Source organism: Trichosurus vulpecula, chromosome 2, assembly GCF_011100635.1.
Source record: "Trichosurus vulpecula isolate mTriVul1 chromosome 2, mTriVul1.pri, whole genome shotgun sequence".
Taxonomy (NCBI): domain Eukaryota; kingdom Metazoa; phylum Chordata; class Mammalia; order Diprotodontia; family Phalangeridae; genus Trichosurus; species Trichosurus vulpecula.
The window spans coordinates 351,912,605-351,933,304 of NC_050574.1; the positions used below are offsets into that span (position 1 = coordinate 351,912,605).

General features: G+C 37.8%; 1 protein-coding gene across 1 annotated transcript; it reads right to left on the reverse strand.

Annotated features, from left to right (window-relative positions):
• Positions 1-446: 446 nt before the first annotated feature.
• C2H3orf85 (chromosome 2 C3orf85 homolog) lies at positions 447-15,491 on the reverse strand. The gene is made up of 5 exons (XM_036744565.1): positions 15,467-15,491; positions 15,281-15,333; positions 3,424-3,557; positions 2,376-2,461; positions 447-1,329 (listed from the first exon to the last, which is right to left on the reverse strand). Coding segments are annotated over exons 1-5 (354 nt in total). The 5' UTR covers positions 15,469-15,491; the 3' UTR covers positions 447-1,250.
• Positions 15,492-20,700: the final 5,209 nt, after the last annotated feature.

Sequence of the window (20,700 nt, forward strand, 5' to 3'; positions counted from 1 at the left end):
CACAGCCAGGAAGGGAAATTTTCAGTATAGCTAGCTGTTGGCACCATTTAATTCACCACTTGATTTTTTTTTTCCATACTAGGTATGTATGTCGGGAAAGATTAAAGGCAAAAAGAAAAAAGGCACAGTAGAAAATGAGATTGAGAAGTAGTGTCATGGGAACAACAAACACAAGCTTGGATAGACTTCAGGAGAAAGTGGAGGATAGAAGAGCCCGGCATGCTACTGATCCATGGTATTACAGAGAGTCGGACGCGACTAAATGAATGAACAACGTAGGTGTTGCTGGGGTTTGCTTATTGATCACCTATGATATGTCTTGCTTAATCACCTAGATGGTAGCCTTTGGTTTGGGCACAGATTTTCTCACATAAGCCTAATGACTTTTGCTGTTTTAGGTTCTGAAATATTTCCTCATGAAAATATGTTTCAGGGAATAATAAACATTTCTTCAATTGGGATGAAATTTATTATTTATTGAATCACAGTGTGATTACTAAGATGCTTGAGTAAAACCAAGCAAAAATCAGCCTTGCAGTTTCATAGTGTGTCTTTTAACAAAACTGTCTGCTCTTCCTTTGCTACACAGAATAGAACAAAGGAATATCCTACTAGAGCACAATTCTATACCTACACAACTCTAAAATTTGATCTCTTTCAAGTTTCTATCAGACTTGGAAGAAAAAGAACTTTACAGTATTAACGTCAATTTTAATTCTCCTATTCCCCATGTCTAGAATGGACTTCCCTCCCTCCCTTATGTCCACCTATTGGAATTCTTCCAAGGGCCAACTTGGATGCCATTGCTTGGATGAAACCTTCTCTGATTCTTCTACCCCTCTTCCCCATAGCCCTCATGAAAATTAAGTGGCATAGTGAATAAAGTGGTGGGTCTGCAGTCAGGAAGACCTGGATTAAAATTTTGTCTCATCCCCTTACTAATTGTGTGACTCTGGGCAAGTCATTTAGCTTCTCTGTACCTTGGTTTAAATGAGGCAGGTTGGACTTGATGGCTCCCAAGGTCCATTCCAGCTCAAATCTATGATCCTATGATCTCTTCTTCATATGGTTTATAGCCATAGATGACTAATAATAGACATCATGATACTTATATACTTCATCAAAAATTCAGCATTTAAAAATCATCTAAGGATGGAATATGAAATGTAGAGATGGTAAGTAGCTGACAGTGCAATATCTGAAAAGTAGTAGGTCTTGTGGACTTCATGGTGGGCACTTCTTCTAGGTCTTTAGTTGTGTTCATTCAGCTCCCACTGAAGATGAGCTCCAGACTGTTGCAACATATCGGTGTAAGACTTAATGTGGTCCCTAGGAAAGGAGAAGAAGATGATGTTATAAAACTCAGCAAGGCCAGGGAAAATCTGACTAAGAAACAGAAGAATAAAGCAATGGAAGGAGATCATGGAATCTTTTTTTAGAGGCCTTTTGAAAATCCACAAATCCCCATACTTAGTATCTGTGTATCTCTCTCTGGGCATCTATAAAATGAGAGGGTTAAGTAAGAGTAGTCATGAGGTCTCTTCCAGCTATGATCCTAGGATCTATGAACAATCCTTTGTGAAGAGAGGATGAGGACCTCAAAGATTTTTGAAGCTCGATGACTGATTTAGAAAAATATTTAGAAAAGATATTAAAGGTGTTAAAGAAAAAAGTATTAAAGAGATAATATGCAAGGGACAAACTCAGTTCAGATGCTACCTTCTACAGACAGCCTTTTTTGATTTTCCCAGTTATTGGTCTTCCCCCTCCCACAATTTACTTTCTATTTTTTGTGTGTAATATACCTTTGAACTCCCACTCCAAAGGCTTGGCCACAGAGCAAGGGAGACTGGTGCTAGTCTGTCGTAGGACAGTTATTTTCCCCAGTATTCCCTTAGGGAATTCTGAAGAGCCCTGGGCTTGACCAGGGTGAGTTAAATGTATAATTTACATTTCCAGAAATGCCTGTGCTGTACTCCCCAAATCAGCCCCTCCAGAATATAAGGAACTTGAGGGCAGAGAGACTTTTGAATTTGTCTGTATTTTGTCTGTATTTTTGTTGGTATTTTGTCTGCATTTTGTCTGTATTTGTTTTGTCTGTATCCCTAGCTCCTAGTACAAAGTGCTTAAACGCTCATTAAATTTGAAATGTTCCCTCCCAGTTAAAATGAAGGCATTCTCTCCTTTCAAAAACAAGACAAAACAAACAAATAAAAAATACTAAGGAACATAGACAACATTTTCATGTCCTGGAAATGTTGCATTCACATTTCTCCATTAAAAAGTCCATTTCCTTATTGATAAATATTTTCCAGCATTTCATTTAATTCCCATCACTTTCATTTTCTTAGCATAGCAAGACAAAGCAATCTTACCGGGCAGTTGATGGATCGAAGATGGAAGACCCTAGGTCCATGTAATACTGGGCTGTTGTTTTCAAAGCTGTCCATGATTCACTAGCCTATGACAGAGAAAAACAAAAGCAATCATCCCCGTTTTCCATATGAGATTAAACCAGTGATTCATCTCAGGAAAAACCCTAAGCCATTGTGGCATCATTAGGGTCACAAGAGTATAAATTTAGGTGTGGAAAAGCATTTAGAAGTCATGTGGTCCAACACTTTTCATTTCACAGAAGGGGAAATTGAGGCTTGCACAAGGTTGAATAAGTATTAAGTTCTAAGAATCAACCTTTCTGGGGCTTAGTTTTCCCATCTACAGAAATGTCAACAACATTAGTGCTTACCTCACATGGTTATGTGAGTTACCATTATTAAGTGTTTTGCAAACCTTAAAGAGCCATACAACTTCTAGCAATTATTGTTAACTGACAGACTTGGAATTTGAACTCAGGTCCTCAGACTGCAAACTTAGTATTCTTTCCACTGTATCATGCTGCCTCCTAAAATCATCTTTGCTCTTCTCATTTGCCATGCTGTGCTTGTCCTTCATGCTTCAAACTCCTTCTACAACTATGCTACCAAGTACTGTTATTATATTTGGGGGAGCCATGTGTATATACATCAAGCATCATGTGTGGGTGTGGGAATTCTTTCCATCAACACAGATTACAAAGTGTTTATAATTTGGTACACAAGTCCTAGAGAGTTGTCTGAGATTCAGAGAACTTAACTGACTTGGCTATGATCACGTGAAGAGTAAATGTCAGAAGCAAGGGTACACTGGAGACAGCCTCAACCCATTTAGGTTGTTAAATTTTCAAGGTGTGCAAATACTCTTCAGAAATCAAAAGTTGCTATAAAAAAAATCAGGGCTTGATTTATTATTTAATTAATTGTCTAGACTTGAGAAATTGTAAATATTGCAGATTAAACCTAAAAATGCATGCACTTTTCCCCCAGAGAGCCCAGTTATTAAACATTTATTAGCATTCCCCTTTACTGTGAGCCAAAAGCAAATTACCTGTTCAGCCAGAGTATATCCCCATGCATTCTGACTGTCATTTAGGTCCCAGTAATCCTGTGAAAATATTTGTCTTTTTAGTCGTAGGAATTGATTTGCTGAATCGTCTGACAAAAATGGAGCTCCCATAGCACCTGCAATTGAAACAATACAAGTATATATCTAATATTAAAAGATTCTTTGAGGTTCTAACATCTCTTTATGTATTACAATCCATCTATAATAGATGTGCTAGTGCCAATGCAAGTGTGGCACCAGCTTCGCTGTGTCCTAAGTGGTTGTAGGTGCTTTGAGGGGGAAAGGCATTACTTTTTTCATTCTTTTGTTTTGGTTTGCTGTATTTTCCACTCTGTAGTTTATAGCAGCGGTCCTTAAACTTCTTGGTTTCAGAATCCTTTCACACTTTTAAAAATTACTGAGGACCCTCCAAAGAGTTTTTGTTTACATACATTATATCTACTGATACTTACGGTATTAGAAATTAAATTCAGTGTTATGAAAATAGTTTTGACCTCAGGGACACCCTGAATGGGTCTCAGAGAACCCTTAGGGTCCCCAAATGACACATGGAAAACCACTGGTTTATAGAATTTCTCAGTGTCCCAAGAGTATGTGAGTTAACCTGAATCTGCTAGATTGGACCATATGTTTCTAGAGTGGGTACCATATTTGTAATACTATTATCCTGTGGTGGGATACATAGGATATGGAGTCAGAGAAACTGGGTTTAAATTGCAGCTGTGTTAATTACCTATTAACAGGTTTCCTATGTGATCTTAGAAAAGTCATTTCCTCTCTTTGGGTCTATTTCCTCATTTAGCCAATGAAGAACTTGGTCTAAATATTACCTAAGGTCCTTTTCATTTCTAAAGCATATGATATTATGATGATGAAGATTTGTTTAATATGAACTTTTCAAAAATTAGTTACTTTATTTCATTTTCAGAGGTCTCCTTTATACTTATGCATGTGAAAATAATGTTAGGTATAGAAATTAATAGTGCTAATATGTTGTAGAATTGTAGAATGGAAACATTCTATAGGAATGGAAACAGGAGAGTACTATGCTTCGTGCCCAGCTTTTCCTGCCTGTTTCTCTTACTTTCGATATGTTGGAATCACCAGAAGCCATAAAAGATTGCCTATGACATTCTTATCAAAGAGAATTATTGGATGTGACTGCAGGAGAAAGGAAAACAGGAAGAAACCACCCAGGTTATGGGAATAAACAGTGAGTCTCAAATAGGAAGGAAGCGGAGAGGAAGGTTCCTAAAGGCGGAAACCCGAAGGCTTGACTTTTTCCTCCCTCCCCACTCCTCACTCACAAAGCAAAATGGTAGTATTGCGGTGCACAGTCGAATGTGCATGTCAGATGCTTAGTAGCTATATGACCCTGGGCAAGTCACTCAATATCTGCCTCAGTTTCCTCAGCTGTAAAATGGGGATAATAAGAGTACTTTCCTCCCAGGCTTCTTGTGGGGTCCAAATAATAATAATGGCTAGCATTTCTATTAATGTCTTTTAAGCACCACTTAAGGGAGTGCCCAATCATTCTTTTTCCAATGATGTTGTTTCCATTTCCCTCACTCAAGGGACTTATATGCACTTCATAAAAAGATTACTTAGCCTGGCTAAATATTTATAGTTAGTCTAACACCTTATTATTGGTCCTTTTTCTGTGATTAAGTCCTGGGCTTTCAAGGACCAACATGTGTACTGTATGTTGGTCCTTGTATGTATACATGTATGTACATATTTATATCTATACACATATATGTCTGTATATACATATATAAATAATAGTATATATGCAATAATATTGTATTTATACAAATAATTAGAAAAGTGGTATGCGTGTACATACATTCTTCTTCAATATTGGTGTACTTTTTCCAAAAATGTGTGAATTCAGCCAAGCACATATATCATCTGTATTTGTGATCTAATGTACATTTCTTAAATGGATTTTGTTCAGGTTCTAACCTAAGAAAACACAATAATTGCTAATAGTCTCTTCCCTCAGAAACTGAAAGAAGTCAAAACAAACTAGATGCTGCTGTTTTTTCTCTTTGTGTGATATATTTGCCCCCGCCCACCACCAAAAACCAGTGCTATTATATAAAGCCTGACTCAAAATTACACTCTAAAATACATAGTATTTCTATTTTAGAGTCTCATAATTCTACCTTTTCATAAAAGTCTTTTTAGTAGATGATCTGTATAATTCTCAGAATGAAGCACTCACCTCAGTATTCTGTACCCCATAATGGATTTTCAATAAATATTAATTGAGAATGAGGAAAATATCCCCCACGAGATAGGCAGAAAGTAGTATTTATATCTCACTTTACAAATGATAAAATTAACACACATATGAAATGACTTAGCCAAGGTCAGTGTAAGTAAGTCAGTGGCAGTATGGGGAATTAAACTCAAATAATACTGTTATTCTCTCTGCTTGAGAAATTTCTCCTCTCTTTTGTTTCTGCCTAGTCAACCTTGAAAGTTGGTAGGGAAGACATCAGGACTTTGAGTTTCAGAGCACAAATTATGTGGCTATAGGTTGAACCCTGAGTCCTTGGTTTTCCCTCTTTTTTTCTTTTAGACTCAAACACCAGAACACAAATACAGAATAGAGAAAAGAAAAAAAAAACACACACACTATACATTTAAATATTGGAACTTAAATGCAAAGTAAGAAAAGAAAAAAAAAGCATGCCATGTGCATAGCAGAACATGAGAGGATTCAAAATATGTAACAATAAACTTTCATTTCAAGAAAGTCTGTATGATAAATACTACATGTTGTATTGTAAGCTGTCCATCTTTTCTTTGCTTTCTTATATATCTTTTTTTAATTAAGTGTTTTCATCTGAAGATAGTCTCAGACACACACACCTGATAATTGACCTTCTGTAAAATAGCCCATCATGAGCATGCGCATTCACATCATGGAAGATTTTTAACAGAAAGGCATCAAGCAGCAGCCCATTTCTGATCATTCCACTGAATGTCCTCTGTGGCAAACACTGCCCGCCAGAGACATGCCACACCCTTTGCCATAGGAACAGGGAAGGCAAATTCACTAATCACAGATCTTCACATAAAAGTCACAATGCAGTGAAAAGAGTAATGATTGGGAACAAGAAGACCTATGTCCTAGGTCAACTATGCTACTAATTATATGAACCCGAATCTTTTAAATTCTCTGGACTTCATTTTTCTTCTATAAAATGAGAGAACTAGATTAGATTGTCTCTAAGGACCCCTCTAGCTCTAAGATTCGAAAAACCTACGTATCTATGTTACCCATCTATTGATCAAAAAACTGATTCTTCTGCATAGTGCTATGCTAAGCGCTATGTAGCGCTATACAGAACTACACAACACTATACAGCTGTATGGCTAAACAGATATAATTCCTACACTCCAAGAACTTACAATCTGTTACAAATAGTATTATTAATAGAGATATGTGAGAGAGGGAAATGCATGCGTTGAACAAATATATAAATAAAATGCATGAGGATATTGTGTACATACCAAGGTTTAAGTACATATTGCTCTAGTACAAGAATGGGGAACCTACAGCCTCAAGGCTGCTGGTTCCCCACCCCAGTCTTGTAGAAGAGTCATAGAAGGTATATTTTTGGATATGGAAGGAAATTCACTTCCTATCTTCCTTTAAAAAGAGGAGGTATTGGGGCAGGTAGGTGGAGTCAGGAGGACCTGAGTTTAAATCTGGCCTCAGACACTTGACACGTGTACTAGCTGTGTGACCTTGGGCAAGTCACTTAACCCCAATTGCCCTGCCAAAAAAGACAACAAAAAAGAGGAAGTACGGTGTGGTAGATAGAAAGAAGGTCCCTGAATAGGATGACATGGGTTCAAGCTTCACCTCTGTGTGAATCTAGATAAGTTAGGTAATATTTCAGTGTTCTAGAAGCTGTCTAGACTATAAATTGCGGAAAAGATGCTAACAAATCAGTGGAGGAAGGCCCCCACTGGGAGAACCTCCCTGCATTAATAAGATCACAGCTTCAGTTCCTATTCTATCTTTCCATTATTTAGAGGGAAGTTCATGTGATTTGTTTTGTCCAGTCATTTCAGTCATGTCAGACTCTTTGTGACCCCATTTGGGATTTTCTTGGCAAACATGCTAGAATGGTTTGCCATTTCCTTCTCCAGCTCACTTAATAGAGGACAACAGGGTTAAGTTTCTTACCCGGATTTACACTGCTAGTAGGTGTCTGAGGCCATATTTGACCTCATGTCTTCCTGACTCCAGGTCCCACACTCTATTCACTGAGCCACCTAGCTGCCCAGATTAAGTGATAGATTTAATGTAATCATGAAACATGATCACTCTGGAAGGGACACCTGAAAATCTACATAATCAACTGTATCTGAGTCATGAGAAGATAAATCCTGCAGATAAAACTCATATCATAAGCCATGTGTACTCCCAAGAGCAATGTCATAGTACAAGTCAGAAGACCCAGTGAGTGCAGTAGAAAGAACCCTAGATCTGATGACAGAAGACCTGGATTCAAATCCTATCTCTGTAAGTCTTGAGTTGATTAACTATGGACTGGAATCTAATGGGGACACTATTTCAAAAGAGCAAAAGAAGAGGACATTGGTATCTACTTGAAAACTGTGGCCAGAGTGACTACCCAGGACAATTGAAGAATTTTCATGGGAAGAAGTAACAGGGAGCAATGTCCATCTTATTTTCTGAGAGCTACATTTTACAGAGAGCCATAGGAGACTTGGAGCTAAATAATGACAAAGAAGAGCCAAGTATTAAGGAGTCAAAAGTAGAGGAAAATACTCAAGAATGTGACTAGGAGTCACTGAGGCTGTTCAGAGCTCTGAGTGGTCTTTGACTAAGTCTTTTAAAGTCTGCCTGAAGTGCCTCAACTGCAAAATGGAGATAACAGCTACCTCCCAGGGCTATTGTGAGGATCAGATGAAATAAGAATTGCAAAGTGCTTGTCATATAGTAGACTAATAAATTCTCCTTCCTTCCTTCCTTCCTTGCTTCCTTCCTTCCTTTCTTCTTTCCTTCCTTCCTTCCTTCCTTCCTTCCTTCCTTCCTTCCTTCCTTCCTTCCTTCCTTCCTTCTTTCCTACCTTCCTTCTTTCCTTCCTTCCATGCAAGGGAAGGTCATCCACAAGCAAATATCACGATTTTTCTTGAACTCTGAATGAGCTCCATTTTTTCCTTTGATATGTAAACAAATTCGTTCAATCTCTGAATCTTGTAAACCATGTATTTCTAAGGCAAGCTCGTAACAGGTGGTGTTGATGAGGTTCTGAGCTTATCTAGCTGAGCTCAATGTTTGGGAAGGGAAAGGGAAAAGCATTTATTAAGTACCTACCATGTGGCAGGAACTGGGCAAAGTACTTTATCTCCTTTGATTGTTACAATGACCCTGAGAGATAAGTGCTGTTATTATTCCCATGTTTTGGTCAAGGACCTGAGGAAGACAGACGTTAAGAGACTTGCCTATGGTCATATAACTAGTAAGTGAATAAGGCCAGACTTAAACTTGGGTCTTCCTGACTTGAAACCCAGAGTTCTGCCCACTGTTCCACTGAACTGATCATAGGTGAACCAGAACAGAGAGAAATTCCTGTAACATGTGGACCTTTTATTTCAAGAGAGCCTCTGAAGTAAGGGTTACAGGAATATGTATTCTTTGAGAATTTCAGAAGAATAGAATGCCTATTTTTTCTTATCACTGTTAGCTCTTGGTCTCTGTCCTTAAAAATTAGGGAAGGAAGGGCTGAGTTTGCCCAATGTTTGAAAACACAACTGTTTTGGCCATTTTGACTGGATTTAGATGAAAATGAAGTCATGCAAGTAATTTAACCCAATAGAGCAATAAATTTAGTCAAAATGGCAGAATGGGTGGCTGTGTATATGTAGACAGTGAGAGAAACCTAGGGTGGATGAGAGAAAGGAAAGAAAAGGGAAAGAAAGAGAAAAAAAGAAGATAGGAGAGAAGAGAAGCAAAGTGAAACGAAGACAAGAGAAGGACAGAAAACCTGGGAAATAGTGAGAGGGAGAAATGGAAAGAGAAAAAAAGAAAGGAAAAAATGAAATGCACTAAGGAAAGGGTTCTTGAAAGAAAAAGAGACAAAAGGAGAAGAAAAAACAGGATAGAAAAGGAGAAGGGCATTGGAGTAAGGGTCAGGCTACATATTTTCATGCTAAATAGTTTGTTAGTTTGTACATGAACTTTTAACTTTAGGACTTTGGCTCTATTGACAAGAGTACTAACGTACTGGTTTCTTTGAAAAGCAAACAGAAGTTAGTATTACCTGAGGTTATTTAATTCTGACTACCTCCTTTTTCCATCCAATACACACACACACACACACACACACACACACACCCTCACAACACAGATCTACATTGTTCCCTGGGATTACTTCAAGGTACATAGAGCTGGCAGAACTCTTTGCAGTTCCTCAATGTAACAGAAAATATAATGATTAGGAAAGGGAATATTTTCTTTCTTTCTATTTTTACATTCAAAAAATTTTTGAGTTACAAATTCTCTCCCTTACTTCCACCCCTCCTCCACCCAATGAAAGGGCAAGCAATATCATATTGATTATACATATGAAGTCATATAAAACATGTTTCAATATCAGCCATGTTATAAAAGAAAATACATACACACAAAAACCAAGAAAGAGGTGGATTGAATTTTTCATCATGGGTCTAGAAGGGTTCACTATCTAGATGGAAAACCTTCAGGGTCATGACTAACAATGCCAAGTGGAATATAAAGTCTTTCTATAAAGTCCAAAAGGTTCGTTCTTAATTAATCACATGCTTTTAAATGTTGTTTACAATCAAACTGTATGTAACGGAATTTAATTCATTGGGTATGTATGTGTATATATACATGAATGCATATGTGTACATATATGTATGCAATTCTTGAGAGCATCAGCCAGAAACTAAAGTGAACTATTAGAATGAAAGGGAAAAATATGATAAAATAAATTCATAATGTATCAGAAAATGAAAAAAGTGATCGAGCACTATTCCTATATAAATATTCCTGTATAGTAAAGGGAAAACTCTCTTACTACAGAGAAGTCAAAGGAGGGTGAAGTTCATGGGTGTTGGTAGGGTTGATATTTTTTGAAAGTTTTTGTGAGGTTACAAGTATTTAGCCTGAAAAAATGTTTAGGATAAATCATAGCTAGAAACTTAAAAGAGATTGAGGAAAATAGCAAGAAGCAGAAGATGGAAAAGTCGTGGAGTATGGGAGAGATGTAAAAAGGAGAGGAGAAGTAGTATGAGATAATGGCTGTAGAACCAGACTCCGAGTCAGGAACAACAGAGTTCAAGTGCTGCCCCCAACCTATATTGACTATGTGACCCTGTATAAGGCAGTTAAAATCTCAGTGTCCTAGGCAATTCTCTAAGAAAGTATAAATTGTTATGCATTTTCCACTCTACATTGGTAGAGGGCAGTTTTCCACCCAAAATTGCTGGCGGAGGAGGGAAAAGAGAGAAACAGGTACAGACAGAGAGAGGGAAGGTAGAAGAAGAAGAAGGAGGAAGAGGAGGTGGAGAAGGAGGAGGAGGAAGAAGAGGAGGAGGAGGAGAAAGAAAGGAAGAAAGGAAGGAAGGAAGGAAGGAAAGGTTAGGAGAGAAGGAAGAAAATTCTTTTTTCTATAGACTTTATTAATTTAAGGATCCATGACTTTAATGATAATTATAAGTAACATTTATGTAGCATTTTAAGGTTAGCAAAGACCTTTATATAAACCATTTCATTTGATGGGGCTTTCTTTTAAATGGCATAACTCCCAATTCCTTTCTACCCTAGCAGACAGTTTTTGTGTTTCTAAAAGACAATGAAACATTTGTCACTCCTTTTCCAACCCAGGGATAAGCCTTTTTATACTTTGCTAGACTGATCCCTGTTGGATGACAGTTATACAGTCCATTCCCGGGCCTGTAACTGCGGCCTTTCCAGCTGTATAGGAGACCACCAGGGTTGGAATGGCCTTCAAGAATCCAAGGTGGCCATCATCACTAAATGCCTCATTGTGATGGCGCCAACCATTGCTGGCACATCCCTGGCATAGCCTTTGAGAACACGGAACACTTACATGCCAAGATAGGCTATTGAACTGGGGATTTATTGGAGGGGTTATCCTCTCCTACGCATTGCCTAATAAATTGTACGTGTATACATGAAGGATCATAATTTCCACAGAACAGAGAACTCTCAGTGTGGAAACCTCTTCTCCCAAGACAGATAGAAACTTGTCAATGACTTAGGTTGGTTAAATGACTTGTCCAGAGTGACAGAGCTAGCATGCGCTAGAGTCATGATTTGGAACCAGTATTCCTAGGTCCATTATATCACAGCTGCCTCTCAATAAATTTTAAATCCCAATAAATTTTTAGAGTAGATTTATGTAGGAGCAATTATTCAAGTAGGCACAACTTACCAAATCTGTTTTGTTGACTTAGGATCTCGGACTATAGATTTCCCTTAAAGTATGAAATTGATTTGTTTGATTTTGCAAGGATCCTATTAAGATGCAATGTATTATATTCAAGGTCATACTTAAAAGGCAGCACTGCCATAGACAGGCTGTTTTATTGCATGGTCTAGACCAGAGATGTCAAAACACATGGCCCACACACTCTCGAGTACAGCCAGAACCAGATTAAAATATAATGGAGAAATATTTAATGAAGTAAAAATACAATAAAATATTGATAACATTACATTTTAAACCTAAGTAAATATGTGGCCTGTAGGGATTCTTGTGTAAGGATTAGCTGTCAAACTCAAATCTATTTGAGTTTGACAAGCACTTGTCTAGACAACCCTGCTGATTTCCTGGCTCAGGCCCCTCCTATCATGTTTCATCTCCCAGCTCCTTAGCTTCATTTCATTGGATCTTAGCCTAGGAAGGAGACTTAGGGAACATTTAGTTTTATCTCCACATCCTTCATTTTATAGACAAGGAAACTGAGTCTCAGAGAAGTGATTTTCTTCAAATCACACAGGTTGGGGCAGCTGCACAGATAGAGCACTGGCCCTGGCATCAGGAGTTCAAATCCAGCCTCAGACATTTACCAACTGTGTGATGCTGGGGGACATAACTATTTTTATTCTTTCATAGAAACTGCTACCAAACTTTTATCTTTACCTTGTCTACTTACAGTAAGCAGAAATACACCCAGAAAGAATGGATAAATAGGTTCAAAAGTATTCTTACAAAAATAGAAATACTTGTTCCCACTCATTTTCTCTTATTCTCTTAATGTTTTTGTAAATGTTTTTACATTTTACATTTACATTTACATTCAATGCTTTTAAAATATCAATCAAACCAATTCAAAGGATTAGGTTAAGAGGAATCTTCAAAGTCAACTAATCCAATGCCCCTTATTTTCCAGAAGAGGAAACCGAGACCCACAGAGGTTAAGTGACTTACTCAAATCATACAGAGAGTTATTGATAGAGCTGGAATTTGAAATCAAGACTTGATTGTAAAGCAAATAACTTCCATTGCAACATGGTACCTCTAGAATGTAATATTTATAAAAAAAAATCTGGTTCTGAGGCATGGTGAAAATCCTTTTCTCCTATCCCTGAAATGATCTCACAGATATACCAGCAATTTAAAGGCATCTTTGTTTTGGCTTGTAAATGCAAAGTGGCACAGTAGATAGAATTCCATAAAGTGTGTCAAGAGGACAAGTTCAAATCCATCCTCTGACACTTAGGTGTGACCTTAGGCAAGTAGCAATCTTTATGTGCCTTGAGTACCTTTCAAGACATCTTTTTCCTGTTCTTTAGGCTTAGTACACTTGGAAGAACTAGCAAAAAAGGGTAAATGTGCCCCATTCCTTGGTTACCTCCTTGTTCTTTAACTGAATTCAAGTACAGGGATTGCTTTGTTATTGTTGTCTAATTAATTTAATGAAGCTGATTGAGCTTGTAACCGGCTTGAGGCTGGAGTAAGTAAACATCAAGGTTAGGTAGCCCTGTTCATTCAGTCCAGATCTTTAAGAAAATCTGGTGAAGTATTTAACCAGCCATTTTCCTTTTTCCCAGAGATACTTGTTTCCACAGATCTCGTGGGTAAATGTGGACAAGACATGCTGTTAGAGCAATGTAATCATTCTTTATCACCAGTAGTAAAGTCAAACTGCATGGCTCACTGACCAAGTCAAAACGCGGCCTTTCCGAGTTACAATGCAGTCCTGGAGTTTGATTTGCAATCCTTGATTTCAGTCCTTAGAAACTCACTTACACTGAATAAGTCTCATTTTCTTCATCTGGAGGTGGTGTCTGATAACCCTGCAGAGAAATTATGTGTGCTGTGTGTATATGTGTATATGTGTGCCCCTGTGCACTGGCCAACACTTTCTCGATAGTTTATTTCAGAATATCAAATGTTCTCTCACACCTGATGGAAACTCTTTGTACACAAATAAATATTCACTTGCTCAGGGCTAAAGCAAGCTATTTCATCAAGTCGGACGACAGGCAGTAGATATTTTTCTTTAATGCATCCTGAGCTAACCTTACAGTAGTTATTTACTATGTATTAAGTGTCTTCCTTGGCAATATTCATAGCTGCATTGCGGAAATTTGACTCTGGTACAAATCTACAACAAACACCTTTGTAAATATTTTCAAATTTGGCTGTAAAGGAAAGCAAATGACCTTGTAGTTTAAGGATTAGGGCAACAGTATGTGTTCCAGAGACATTCATTCATTTGGTCCTTAGCTGAGCAAGTGACTTCTTTTTAGGTTTTGGCAGCAAATGACTGGGCCTTTTTTTTTTTTGTATTTCCCTTGTTCATCTGTAAAACACCTGTCCTGAGCACCACAAGGTGTGGTGAAAGCTAATGAATTCATGCTCCTAAACTAGTCTGAGGTCTCTAGATAATAACACTGAAAAACCAGCTAAGGGCAGTTTCCGAGAGGTATTTTAGCATCCGGAGATGAAGGACACTTCCTTAGAAATGAGACCAATCTCCCTTTTTCCCCCTTCACAATGATATAGGGAGAAAGCTATGGCACAGAGTTAGTGATATCAAAGACCAACTTGATATTACCAAACAACCATGAAATCCACATTCTCTAGCTATGTAACTCTGAGCAAGTCGCTTAACTTTCTTTGCCTCTGTTTCCCATCTGTAAAATGATCTGGAGAAGGAAAAGGGAAACCACTGCAGGATCTTTGTCAAGAAAACCCCAGACAGGATCAAGAACAATCAGGCGTGCCTGAAAACGACTGAAAAATAACAACAGGAAACCCACGACCAAAACCAAGAGCAACCATTCTAGATCTAGAGCCGGAGGTTCATCTGATACAACCTACTGATGCTACAGAAGAAGAAACTGAGGCCCAGGGAGATTGTGACTTTCTTTAAGTCACAGAATTATATTCGAACCCAGATCTTCTGATTCCAGAGCCAATAACCCTTACCATTGTACTATACTGCCTCTACCCAAAAGCAAAAATTACAGAACCTGAAATACTCCTAGGTTTTAAGGATTGCTTTATAGGAAGTAAAAAAGTAAACTAAATTTGGAGTCAGAAGTTCAATTCCTGGTTTTATCAATTACTATGTAAACTTTAAGTAAGTCACCCCATTTTTCCAGGCCTCAGTTTTCTCATTTATAAATGAACAGGTTAATGACTGAGGTTCTTTGCACCTTTAAATCCAATGTCTCCCTGTGCAGTAGATGTAGAAGCAAGGTTCGACTATGATCACTTCTTTAAAAAGACAAAGGGAAGTTGGTAGATAGCTAAAATACCTGGTAAATAAGAGGGAAATCAGATCTTACCTACAAGCAGGGTGGTGCACAGGGCCACTTGAATCACTTTATGTGCCATGATCCTGTTTAGGAAGAAAAAATACACATTTATATGTGTTTGTGTAGGTATATGTATATGTGTATATACACATATACATATACTTACACACATATATACATACACATAGACACATATACATACATACAGATACACACATGCATTTTTCTCTGAATTGAGCACAAAAAGTAGAGAGTTTACCAGATAGTCTTCAGTCTTACTAATCATTCACTGCGTAACTGCATACCTGTAAGTATTGTATGCTGAGAGAGGCTAAAGAGAGAGCCTCAGTTCAGGTGGCTGTGTCATAGACTTGTTTCCTTTATACCCTTTGGACTTTTAGACGGACTTGTGACAGCTGACTATTATTATATATAGCTCTCTCTCTCTCTCTCTCTCTCCCTCTCTCTCTCTGTCTCCCTCTCCCTCTCCCTCTCCCTCTCCCTGTCCCTCTCCCTCTCCCTTTCACTCTCCCTCTCCCTCTCCCTCTCTCTCTCTGTCTCTCTCTGTCTCTCTCTGTCTCTCTGTCTCTCTCTCTCCCTTCCTTCAGTTTATTTCACATACACAAGAACTTGTATGTAAAAATTTGTGACCTTCAGCCTTATTTCATATTTTCCCCTATACCAGCCACAGGATAAGAAGTAAAAAATGAGTACATTTTTGTTTTTAAAACAATGTTGTATTTCAAAAGCAACGTTAAGAAAAATTAAAGACTAAACCTTTTTTTTCCAGATCACATGATTGGAGACTTCCTCATGGAATGTCAGAGTTTGGAAAGACCTTAGACATAAACTGATCTAATTCCCTCATATTACAGGAAAAAAACTTAGGCCAAAAGAAGTTATGATTTCCCCAGAGTCACACAGCTAGTGGACAGAAAAGTCCAGACTAGAATCCCTGTCTTCTAATAGTCTGGCCTTATTTTGTTTCTTTTTCAAATTAAATTTTCTTTTATACTGTCAGTCATTTTTCTAGTAATGTATACTATCAACAAGTACCCATTTTGTGAGTAGTGCTATACCTGACACAGTGGAGAGATAACCAAGAAGCATAAAACAACTTGCTTACTGACATTGAACCAAAGGCAAAAAGAAACCAACTTCACAGACCAAGAATAGTTGGGTCCTTAGCTGGGGAGCAGGTCCCAAAATGGGTTGGTGAAATCCCTAGGAAAATAGTTGACCATTCAAATTGTACTGCAATATACTCACACCTGATGCCATGTGCAAGTGCTATATTACAGGGAAGTTTGTAATTTGTAACTATGCCAGTGATTAAAGTAATGTATTTTTAAATGGATAGAAAAATATGTTCAGTCCTTAAGTCATGGACCCAGAAGAGATCCCTATAATCCTCTTCTTATATTCTCCTAACCTTAAATTAAGTAACCAAACAGAAGATCTTGGAACCTTAGTTTAAAAAGATGAAGGATACTTCATTGTTGTTGTTAAACTTCTTTCACACAATTATCCTTCAAAATGGACGTTGAAGGATAATATGGATTTATATCTCAAGAAAACAATGATATTATCATTAAAGACTATCCTCCTTCCACATAGCAGAGAAGTATGGACACTGTGCCCAAGAACAATGAAACATATCTCAAACTCAATTAGGGAGAGGCCTAAAATAAATTAGCCATGACCTGCCTTTTTCTAATTATTTTGTTTTCACAAGAATACATATTTGTGAGTGACTTCAATGTTTTCTATAGGTTCTTATGTATTATGGAAAGCAGTGGATAGAAATAAGAAAGGCAGAGGTGGTCTTGGTGAATTGAGGTAGGACTGATACATAATAAAATCTTCTTTCTTTCTTTCTCTCTCCTTTCATTCTTTTGTTCTTTCTTTCACTTCCCTTCCTGTTTCTTTCTCTTCCTTCTCCCTATCTTCCTTCTTTCTTTCCTTTCTTTCTTTTCCTTCCTTCCTTCCTTCTTTTCTTTCTTTCGTTCTTCCTTCTTTCCTTTCCTCCTTTCCTCCTTCCTTCCTTCTTTTCTTTCTTTCTTTTTCTTTCTTTCTTTCCTTCTTTCTTTCTTTCCTCCCTCTCTCCCTCCCTCCCTTCCTTCCTTTCTTTCTTTCTTTCTTTCTTTCTTTCTGTCTTTCTTTCTTTCTTTCTTTTTCTTTCTTTCTTTCCTTCCTCCCTTCCTCCCTTCCTTCCTTCCTCCCTTTCTTCACTGAATCACATTAGTCGATTGAATGTCAGCACAGAAACCAAAAGCATAGCCCAGAACAAAAATGGATTTCTGTTCAGTATTATTTAAGGGCAGAGAGGCAGAACAGCATCATAGCTAAAGAGGTGGCCATGGAGCCTGGAATAGGTGGAGCATCATATACAAGGGCATCGCTAGGAGACAGAATGTTGTTTGGGGGAACAGCAAATGGGCCAATCTGTCAAGTATAGAGTGCTTGAAGAAAGTAATGTGGGATCAGTTTAGAGAGATAGGATGGAGCCACATTGTGAAGGACTTTAAAAGCCAAAGAAGTTAATGTTATTCTAAAGGCAAGAAAGAGCCACTGGAGTGTTGAGTGGGCGGTATGTACTCATATCCCCTCATTTAACATCCTTTTTGTGTATGAGATGTTATACAGAAATTGTAGCCAACAGAGTTATGGACTTCATAGTTTATGGGCCAACCCTTCGTCTTTGGGGTCATGCAAATGGTGTGGGCCTCTTTCTATTCTGGTGAGGCCAAGATCCACCTTCCTGCTTTCTATTGGTCAGTCTCCAAATCGCCCATCCTCTCTCCTTCATCAAAGCTCTATCTTTCTTACTTCTGATATCATGGTCCTTCTTTGAGGTTCTGTCTCTCTTTCCGAGTTTTTCGTTAGTACACAAGACTGCTTATATAGGTCATTTGGATGCACAGTCCTTTCCAGGTCAGTCCGTACATCGTATAGACACAGCATCTCTTTTCCTTCAATTCCAGGGTTAACTTCTTACCTCTCATAAGAGTACCCACAAATGTAAGGAGAAGCATTCATTTACATAAGTTTTAGATGGAAGGCCATCCAATGTCTGCTTGAGCGAGAGAAGTCATTGTTACAAACTCAACATTCCACATTTAGTTGACTAAAATAAGATGTTGATATGTCTTTGTGGTTCAGTCACGTCTGACTCTTCATGACCCCCTTTGGGTTTTTCTTGGCAATGATACTGGAGTAGTTTGCTGTTTCCTTTTCCAGCTCATTTTATAGATGAAGAAACTGAGGCAAACAGAGTTAAGTGACTTGCCCAGAGTCACACAGTTAGTAAGTGTCTGAGGATGGATTTGAACTCAAGTTTTCCTAGCTCTAGGCCCAGCACTCTGTCTACTGCACCACCTAGCTGCCTTATTCCTTTGTAAAGCTGCTTGAGATCCTTAAATAGAAGATACTATAATGGTAATAAAGTTTGACTACATAACCTGTTAAAGAGCTAGTGAAAAAGTTAACTTTAAAGTGAGTGCCTTCAAACAGCGTTGTTACAATTTAGATACCAAGAGGTTTGACAGGCTATCATTATCAGGTTCAGCCACTTAGAGCTCCAGGTTCATTCTACCATGCTTGGGGCTGAAGGAATATTACATTTTTATATAGTGTTGTTGAGTAATATTTATGCAGGGGCATATACACTAACATCATTCCGGATGGTGAATTATGATTTCTTTAAGATTTCCCACTACATTTAGTTTCGTAATCCGTATTGAAGTATAAGATGTTAGATTCAGAATGGTTTGGAAAATGTAAAGTCCTCCGTTTGAAACTGGTTTAAGATTTGATTTTTACCTTTGAAATTAATCTTAGGGTCTCATTTTTATCTTATTTTTTCACATTCTGAATAACCATCTAAAATATAAATTCCTGGATAAGCTGCCATTCTTGAGGTGCTATGTTCTCTATCCCTCGACCTGCCTTTCCCATACCTTTTGTTTTTTCTTCCACACCCCTGCCTCATTTTTCTTTTTTCTTGAACCTTGAAAAAAGTACATCTCTCTAATATATGCTTATAATAGGACTTATAACAACTTGGGGTTGGGGACTCAAATGTTGTCCATGCTCTCGAATTCATATACACATAGTTTTCAATGAGGATCATAGAAACACAAATCTAGAATAGGATGCGATCTTAGAGGCCATCTAGTCCAACCCCATCATTTTGCATGTTAGGAAACTGAGGCCCAAGAAAGGTAAGTGACTTGCCCAAGATAATGCAGCTAATAAGCATCAGAGGTGGCATTTGAACCCATGTCCTTTGACTCTGGACCCTATGCTCTTTTTTTTTTTAGTTTATAAAATAAAACAAGCATTTCCATAACATGGTAGAAAAATAAAAAAGATAATTGCACATGAAATTGCAAATCTATTATGTATAACTTGCTATCCCTTTTAAATATATGATAAATTTATCATGTAAATTTCTTTTTTTTTCTCTCCTCTGCTCCAGGTGGCTATACTGGTTAGTCATTGATTGAGATGTCATTGTGATCAACAGTTTTGGGAACACTAATAGCCCACCTCAGAGTTTAAGATGAAGCCCTTACTGCCCCCCTCTAGTGGTAGCTCTTGGCCAGGCCTCTTGATCTTTGTCTTGACACTGGTCTTCAGTGACCCTGGAGCAGAAAATGAGGCTGATGACTTTGCACAGCTCTGCCTCACTCAAATGCAATTCATTCGCAAGTCAAGCCTCCTGTTGTCATTGGTCCTCTTTGAGAAAGGACAACTAATAACAATCTTCAACATGTAGGAATCATACTCATTAGAGAGCACTGAGAATTAGGCATTGGATTTTAGTACATTTGGGTAGTTTGAGATTTTTCTTGAAGATAAAACTGATTCTATAGTGTATGAGGGTAGAGAGGACTGTAAAGAAGGCACCTTGGGTGCTAACTGCCATCACGAGATCAAAGTGTATAAACTCAGGTCATACAGTAGGATCATAGATTTGAAGCTGGAACCGTCTTCAGAGGTCATCTAGTCAAGCCTCTCATTTTCATTTGAAGAATCTGAGGCCAAGAGGATGTAAGTGACTTGTCCGTGTTTACGAAAGTAACTAGCAGAGCTGGGATTTGAATTCATATCCCCTGACTCCAAAACTAGCATTTTTACCACTGTAACATCCTGTCTTTTTCTGTCTTTTTAATGTCTTTTATTTTTATTATGAACTTGACAAATAGCTTTTCTATGTACAAAGAAGAATTGAAAAACAAGTTTATATAAGAAACTGAATGTTTGTTATGCATAGCTTGAGTTTTTAAAATAGTATATTTTAAATTTAACATGGCAGGACCAACATTGCCCTGATTGGGTCCTTTTCTGAACTTCCTCTTACCATCTTCTGCATATTTAATTTTTTTTCCATTGATGCTCTTTTTTCCCTTTTGTGAACAATCATGATTAGCCTCTCTCTCTTCATT